Here is a 9,360-nt window from a genome sequence, read left to right as displayed (position 1 = left end):
TATAAGTTTTGACATAAAAAAAAGAATTGGTTCTCTAAATGCAGAGCTGATTTGATGATATTGTAAGATTTTGCTAATTTATCTTCCTATAAAAGCAACAATTTATTTTCAATGAATTAAATTTATCCTTACTTTCATTTATAGGACCAGAAAGCATAGAATCAACTTGAACATGTCCAATAGAGAAAAAGTAATTTCAAAATTGAACCAAGATTTGTAATTTTAATAATCAAGGCTAAAATTGTAAAATAACTATAAATCAGTGACACAGATTTTTATAAAAGGGGCTTGTTAGTACTTAAAAGACAGTAAGAATTGTCATTAGCTCTATTTGTTATGTAAAGATTTCCTGTGTGAGGAAAATCACTTTAAAATCTTAATAATTAAGGTAACCTGTTTGAGAAGGATTCATGAGTAAATAATTTTGTGGAGGTTCTGTTCTGTACTGCCAGTGGTTGCCTGCTGCAGCTGTTGGATAATTCTACATCAAAAACATGGATTGGTTGCCGTAGGTTGTTTAATTACCTCTATTTGAGAAGCCTGAGGTTGGTTCCTTACACAGTTTCCTGGTTTAATAAGATTGCTGCATTATTTGGGATGATTACTTTAGGATAAGAGAAGGTAGTGCCATTTTTGTAAAAGCTAGTTTAGCACTCTTAAGCCACTGGTACCCTTTCAGACAAGGAGGACAGCTGGTTGGATTTCTTCTCTGAGTGGGGTCAGGAGCATTAAAATTTATAGTACCTCCTGCCTTATTCGGACAATGTTTGCTTATATGTCCATGCTTATTACTTGAATAATTTTGTGAACCAAGACTGATTTATTAAATATTTTCTATACTTGAAAGGATGAATTTTTACTGTGTCTGTATATATATAATAACTTGACTCAATAAGTGTTATCCAAGCTTGGGGTAGAGTGATTGATCATTGTTGATATGACAGTTGTAATTACATTAATTGCTAGCACCTCTAATTTTGAAATTGCTTTGGTACAGAAGTTAAGAAAATTACTTTTCTTAATCATTTAGCAAAAACTGTTATTAATGTGTTGAGTATACAAAAAGATTTTTATAGGTGTTTGGAACAATGGATTGATGCTCTTTATCCTATTCAAATTATCAAAAGGAGGTTCAGAGTTTAGGATTAAGGAGCCACCTCCAGTGTAATGCAAAATACCAGAAGAGTTGTGTTATTTTTAAAATTTACAATGATAGTCATTATAATTAGAAAAATGTTAAAAGATGCTTGTAGGGTAATTGGCATAATTCTAAAACCTCTCTGGATGTTTTAACTTTGCATAGTGAGATTATGAATCTAAACAGTGCTGCTCTCCTGAGCTTTGATGCTGCAGATAATACTGATAAAATTATCCATGGCTTGAGGTCAGTATTTCCATTTTTGTCAAGCTTCAAGAATGGGATATATAGCTTGATCATGCTAGTCCTTTTCATCCTGAGAATACATTTATTCCTGTCTCTCTTGTTAAAGGTTGTCTTTAACAACATCAACTTGTTGGCAACTGAAGTAAATGACTTGAAACAGAAAATATACCCTGAGGCAGTGTTATTAATTTTATAGGCTGGAAAACCAAGGACTGGTAAGATTCTGCAGAAAGCCATACCAACCTTACACAGAAGAGCACTGTTTTTCATAATGCATATTCCAAAATAGGTTAAAAAAAAAGGCATGGTTGTCAGAATTACCTAAGATAGACTCAGTCTTATTTATGCAATAGAAGATCGGGAGATGTGGAGAGCTTTTTGGGCTGCCTGGCAAGAAAATGACCTTGTAAAAGGCAAGGAAATGGGCTGCTTGGAAGGAATCTGACATTAGGCTAGAACAAAGAAGTAATTTCAAGCAGGAATCTAAATCCTAGGCTAGAACAAAGAAGTAATTTCAGACACTTATCTAAATCTTAGGCTAGAAGAAAGAAGTAAGCTTCAGACATGAAAATGACTTTGAGATAGGACAGGAATGTAGGCTCAGATATTTTTGTCATCCTGATAAGCCCTTAGAAATAGTGTTCATGGGAGAGATCATGGAACACTGTTTACTGCCTTATATGTTCTTTGACTATTGGTGCTGTGTAGATTGTTCCTTGACTATTTTTATCTATTGTATGACTAGATCGTCAGCCTAGAACTAACCTTAATGCTTGATGAAATTAAAATGGTATAAAAGTAAAATCGAGTATGGGGGATGGTATAGGGGTTTAATGGGGTGATAGAAAAAGAAGATAAAATCTGAATTGCAAATTAATAAAATAGCCAATAAAAATACCAAAGTAAGTGTTATCTATGATGCTTGAAAGAATAGAGAAGAAGGAAAGGGTTAGCATATGAAATGTTTATGGATATGGGGAAATAGTTTGAAGGAACAGTGCACAGAAAAATGAAACCTTAGAAATATTTAGGCTAGTCTTCTGACCTTGTGAGTTTTTTGTAATGGGTTCACCTTGAAAATATGAAGTAACAACCTCAGCACATGCTTAAAATTAATTTCCAGATTTTTCAATTGTCTTCAGAAAAGATTGACAAATGAGTGCAGCATTCACAAAGGCCAGATTTAAAACAACATCTTTTCCTTCAGAGCCTCTATTAGCTGAGCAACAGAGTCCCTAAAACATTTTTCTGGTTTCTGTATTACATTAACAAGCCTTTAGGTATTTGTATCTCTATTACACAAGCATCTCCATGCTTGTAGAGCTCAAGTTGTTATTTTTATTAGAATTTCCCTTTTCATTTTTCATTGAGTTGTTCTTTCAAACCATTCCCCATACCTATAAACATTTCATATGTTAACACCTTCACTCTTCTCTTTTCTTTCAGACATCTTAGATAACCCTTTTTGAGCCAAGTTCTTATATATATTCAGACATAGTAAAAATTCATCTTTAGTTAGGCAGGCACTGGCTATTTCAATTTTATCATGAAGTCTCATATGCAATTTAAATGGCAAGAGTTCTTATAAGGTATTCTTATCCTATTTGTTATTCTTCATAATCACTGGAAAACAACCTAATTATTTACCCTGGTGCTGAGTTGGGAGTACACCAGCAGCAGATCCAAAAGGCCAGTTTGGTTTCTTTTTTTTTTTCAGGGTATCATCTGACATTACTTATATTTAAATGCTGCAGAGTAGGATACCTATTCATATTTTGTTACTTACTTTCCTGAGTCACTTTCTTCCTTTGAGATTGATTTTTCTTCCTTTGATTTATCACTACCCTTTCCTGAGCTACTTTTCTCAGATTTTATGTCAAGGAATAAACATTGTTCTTAAATCCTGATACAGACAGTAGTAAGGGAGTTCCCTCACAAGGAGAAGAATCTAATGCCTCCTTAGCACATATGGCTTTTTTTTTTTTTTGTCATCTGCCAACTACTTCCTGAGCACAGTCCAAATACGAAAGGATGTAAAGGGCATGCCTAATCTTCCATTCTCTGTAAACCAGTTTTTAATATCTAACTCTGTTTTCACCCATGTATCCATATCTAACATTCCCCTTCCTGGAATACAAGGACTAACCATTTGTACAAACTGAAGAAAGTCAATCAGCTTACTAGTGAGAGCCTTAATTCCCTTTTAAAAAGAGTATGCTTTATAACATCAGTAAAGAACTTTCTGTCAATAGATTTAAATTTTCTCATCTTGAGATATACACACAAATGCACACTACCCAGAGCTGATGGCTCCTGATCTAAGGTTGGTGATGATAGCTCCCAACAGAAGTGAAAGAATAACTGCCTGATGGCAGTAAGCAATTCAACCCAGAGCTGACAGATCCCAGCATAATCCAGGTACTGATGTTACTCAATATCAGCCTCTGCTGATGGCAGTATGCAATATCAACTTCTATGTCTCATCCTCCATAATCATACACTCCATGGCCAAGAGGCTTTTGGAAGAATCAGTTGAGAGTTCTATCCCTGTGAACTCTTCCAGATTCCAGGAAAAATCCCTGTTCCCGGGCTCAAATTTAGATGCTGGGAGCTTCTTGGCTTGGAGGGAGTTGAAATAGGGCACAGAGCAGGACTCTAGTGTGGCTTTAAAGTCACAGAGTTTCGGTTCTCAGAGTATTCTAGCTTTCTACCTATACTGAAATGCTGGTGATAAATTTTTAAAGTGCTAAAAACTTTCTAGCTCTTTCTGAGGGCAAGAAGCTTCGAGTTTAGAACATTGACATCTGTAGCCTTGCAATTAGGGATTAAGTAATGTGGCTTTTGATCTATCTCAGTAGGAATTTCACAAGTCTAGCTTTCAGTCTGCTAGTTGAAGGTCTCAAGAGAAAGGGACACTTTCCAAAGTGATTATAGATTTTATTTCTAAGTTGTAAAATGTTTCCAATGAAAGCTATCCATGGAAAGTTGGAAAACCAGAAAGATCCTAAGCAGGGCAAGGGAAAACTTTTCCTAGATTCTCTTTGTCTACGAGGTGTTCTGTCCAAAAATATTCTCCTCGGTCCAGTTCCTCTGACTCTTCTCTTTGTCCTCAGCACTTATCCATCTTTCAGGATACATGATGATCACGTGTTAAAAAGTTCATCACAGGTTCACACATAAAATGAAAGCATAAATTGAAATATAAGTTTACAACAGTGAATGTTTATATGAATGTCCATTAGGAGTAATTATCTGGCTAAACATTCATTACCTGTCATAGTGACACAGGTTCATTGCAAGTTAAAAACTATAAGTTATTAATGATGTTTTGCATAGATAAACTCATTCAATATTTTATACTCTGTCGTAAGACCTGTAGTAACTTGCAGTTCCATTTTTATTACTTTTGCTTAATTGTACAACTTATTTGAATGTGATCAGAGGAGGCAAAATTCTGGTTACTATCTAGAAGAAATTAACTGGTGACACATGAGAGACTGGCAGAGTTCTCAAGGCAGCTTTGACTTTCAGAAAAGGACCAAATTTTGGTCACACTAAAAAAAGCTAAATAAACAAAAATATAGCTTTATTATTTCTATAGGATCATTATTAAGAAATAAGAAGTCACATATTTGCTTACATAGCATCACTACAAGACAGTTCATCTTCCTTGATCTGCAGGCGTCTACTCAAAAAGGGTTGGCGAATACCTAGTGATTGTTCTATATGTTTAACAATAACAGAAAAAGAATATTAATAGCAAGACTTGTTCATAAAATGAGTTATTCCTAGACCTCGACAATTAGAGATTTGTCATAAATATAATCTAAAGCATAGTCATTTCAGAAAGATCATCTGCTTGTTATTAGCTTGTACTGTGAAGGCTCCTGACATAACCTAAATTTGTGCATAAAAGATATGGGCAGAGAGGGTGGGTAATAGACTAGGTCGGGGCTTTAGGGAATATGATCAATACACTGAGTTACTAATAAGTGTAAATATATTATAATTTTTAAGCTTGTCAAGGATAATTTTTGTGGTAGTAAGGAGGACTTGTCGAGCAATTTACGGGGTCATTTTTTCCACAGCATTCAAGTTCCATTCCCAGAAATAATATTAGGAAAATCACAAACATCCATATCTTGAGGATCCAATAAAAGTACTGGACTCAATGGGTACAAACATGAAAAGTTCATATATTCATACATAAACACAGTCACAAACACACACAAGAAGAAAAAAATAGGTAGTCATAATAATATTAGTATGATAACAAGCAATATAGGTGTTGAAATATAAAAAGCACAATAAACAACAGCCTGGAAGCCTGGATACAGAAAAATTGTGTATGATACCTACTTACTATATCTTTGATATTAATTATAATGCTATTTTGTGAATGCATGCATGTGTTTAGTAATTAACTCATTATTTATTTGAATGATTAATAAAGTTCTTTGATATCACAAACAAAAATAATAAAAATTAGAAAACATTAACTTTAAAGGAAAGCAGACAATAAAGGTGTAGATGAAATAATATAATACAAAAGAAAAGAATTGATAATAGGAAGTTTAATTTGAGAATTAAGATCAATGTCACATTCTCATGTATAAATTTATATTCAAATAAATACATATAAACATTTAAAGATACACATGCTTTTTGAGAAATACTTACATGTGAGTAATTAAATAGTTATCACTACTAATAGAGCAGAGATACTCAAAATCAACAGTCACAGAACAATAATCAGAGGCAACTTCAATAAAAGAGATTTGATCATTCTCTTTTACACACCAGTTTTTTAAAGCACATGCTCTATGGTAAAATAATCCTTACAGTGTTGACAAAAAGGGGCTCAGCCATTAACACCGTGAGAAATTGCCAAACAAACTTATGCCAAAAAGAGTTCACTATATGCTATGAGCTGCTTTTCTTCGTATTTTTAAATCTGATAAAATATAACTGTACAGATTGTTTTTTTTTCTTAGAATATACACAGAGAAAAATAAATCTCGCAAACAAGAACTTACTGCCAATGAAAAGTGCAAATGGGATAAGTAAAGGCCAGTGGTTACAACAGGGTAGACACCAAGGAAAAGCTGTTGTAATTAATAAAAATTATGATAATAAGGCCATGAAGGAGTTCTGTTTGCATTCAAGATTCGGTCAATACTTTTGTACTGAAAGCCAATGAAGCATCACAATATAGTTAGGAATGGAGCCATAGTCATTGGTAATAATCATGAAGGAAAACGTGATAGAAAGGATCCAGAAGGCATTACCTATATGAGAAATGTTCTAGAAAATTGGCTTGTTGTTTAATATGTAAAATTGCTCACAATGGTGCCTAGCTTCAGTAAAATAATAAAGTCTATTAAAAAGAAAATTGCTTAGAATTAAATTCCTGGGATACATAAATTTTAACAAGCTACAAGCAACAAAATATTTGATGAAATTAATATTTGATGAAATTAATTTTGACATGTATGTCCAAATCCATATTTTACTTGATGAGAAGGAAAATATATCACCCTCATAAATCCCTAGAAAAAATATGCAACTTGACTTGGAAAGGTTCAAGATAAGTCAGTCAAAGGATTGAACACATTGGCCAATAATACAACTTATGGATTTCAGAAGTTTTATTGTGGACCTGGGTACCTAATCTTGATGTTAGCACACACAGTGCAGGATGAGAACATTTGTTTGAACATTTTTACCTTCACCAGAAAATGTGGTCTACATCAAAAGTATGTACACCCATGCAAATAATGGATGTGATAACAAGGTTGAAAATACTTTACCATGAACATGATTATAAAATATGCCACAATTCTCTTAAAATTATTCCATACTCATAAGGAATACTCTATACAACAAAAACTCTTAATACATTATAATAAAAGAGACTGAATATTGTCATTAATTTAGATTATACATTCGGAATTTTATGCAAGCTCAAAGTTTTCCACAGCAATCAGATAGTTATTTATAATGACTAAACCAAATTAATTGCTCACATATCTGGAAGAAGAGTGTTTGCTGTGAAAGAACTTAGTGCTGTACAAAATAAAGAGAAACATGTTGTTACCTGAACTGCTGAGAGGAGATGGCACCAGAAAATTGGATTTATGAGGACCTTTAATTATAATGAAGTAAAAGAGGCCCACCCAACAATCAAAGTTATCCCATTTATTATGCATGTGAGAAAATAATTTTTCCTTCGAGTCAAAATTTGATTCCCTAAAAAATTAGAAACACCATGATATAATTTCTCCAAATAAGAAATTTTATATAACCATTATTAATATGTTTGAAATTCAAAATAAATCTGTCAAAGAAATAAACCATTAAGTGTTAATTAATATCTAAAAAGTTATTTCTTCCACTCTCTTTGATTTAATGTCTTAAATCCTTAAAATGTTTTTACCAAGCACAGAGAATTTTCACACAGAGCATAATTTACCATCACACATTCTTTGATTTTTTTTTAACAGTTATTTTGACAAATTTAATTTTAGAGATTCTAAAATTTTTGATCTATATCTTTTTGTCATTTTCTACTTTTTGATTTCCATCACATTTCTTAATGTATTCACAGGTATATATAAGTGTATTTGTTCTATTTCCATGCCATACTGCCTATATCCATACAGATATAAGAAACTATTCTTGAGAAAGGAAGTTCTGGTTTGGATAAAATCATCTTATTTACATTATTAAGAAAAATACATGAATATTTACTAATCAATACTTGTCTGACATTATCCACTAACCTGAATTATATAACTCAAGGTAAGAAACAGCACCAAGATGAAACTTACATACTCACAATGTCGTGCTAGACACATATAAAAACAAGAATAAATACTGCAAACCAATGGAGTAAACAGGTAAACACAGCAAAACTGTCTGAGAATAAAAATTAAATTATAAATCAATCAATTATAATATAGTATGAGATAAATAAAATATCTAAGGAGAACAGAAATATTGACAACTTCTAACAGTGACATTGCTAACTGTGGAATCAGCTGCATGTAACACACATGGCCTCTTCTCTCCAGCATCACAACAAACACTCAGAACTTATTGCATTTAGTAACATCATCTAGTATCACAGGCACAGTCAGGACTTCCAAAATGCTATGAACAATATCAGACTTACAGTAAATCATCCTTCTTTGAAATCATAACAATGAAAACTATTCAGATATTATGGTATAACAAGATGAAAAATAAGAGGTTATAGTGATCAATCATTCATTAAAATGAATACAGTTAAAGTTAACATTTCATTTCCCACTGAGTGAGGAATATAATTCAAAACCAAAGTAAAATTGTTAAAAACATATTAAAAGTTCTGAGGAAATTTACCAAAATAAAAAATAAATAATAAGTAAATTTTAATGACCACAACCCCTAAGTCAGAAGAATTCTGAACTCAAAAAAATAAATAACTGTACTCACTGTACGTAATTGTCTAAATATGTGTACGGCATAGTTGAATGTGGCAGTTTCTTCCCAGTGTAGTAAGTATGAAGAGGGAAAAATGCACCAATCACAACATCTCCTTCATGGTGAAACTCTTCAGTGATTATATAATAGCATCTACTGATATTAAAGGTAATAGCATAGACAGATTTTGGAATTTGCAAGAGCCAGAAGATAAAAATCCAGGAGAACATTCTACTAGTACGTTGGTCTTCTTGTTGTAGAACAGTGTCCAGTATATATATTCTTGGTTCATGTTTTTGCAACCATGTATGTTTTGAATATGTTGATGACTCAATCTGTCACACTAATCATTCCACTGGATTGAGAAAGCCATTGGGAATTCTGAAACTATCCTTTCCCTTGGACTGTGTTGCTGAACCCTCTATTCAAGTGAAAAACAAGTTCAGAAATATGGTTTTTTTTTGCATTCTTTACTAGCCAAAGGCACTATGACATCAACAAAGACTACTAAC

At 32.7% G+C, this 9,360-nt stretch overlaps 1 protein-coding gene across 1 annotated transcript in view; it reads right to left on the bottom strand.

The window, feature by feature from the left end:
• The window catches only part of LOC114620334 (vomeronasal type-2 receptor 116-like), a 28,617-nt gene extending 19,539 nt beyond the window's left edge, over positions 1-9,078 (bottom strand). The window contains exon 1 of the mRNA XM_028766426.1: positions 8,861-9,078. Within this exon, the coding sequence (XP_028622259.1) occupies positions 8,861-9,078 (218 nt within the window). The remainder of the gene's footprint in view (positions 1-8,860) is intronic.
• Between the last annotated feature and the right edge of the window lie 282 nt (positions 9,079-9,360).

The sequence above is a fragment of the Grammomys surdaster genome, unplaced genomic scaffold (assembly GCF_004785775.1).
Source record: "Grammomys surdaster isolate TR1022 unplaced genomic scaffold, NIH_TR_1.0 168, whole genome shotgun sequence".
NCBI lineage: Eukaryota > Metazoa > Chordata > Mammalia > Rodentia > Muridae > Grammomys > Grammomys surdaster.
This window is presented reverse-complemented; position numbering and strand designations above follow the sequence as displayed.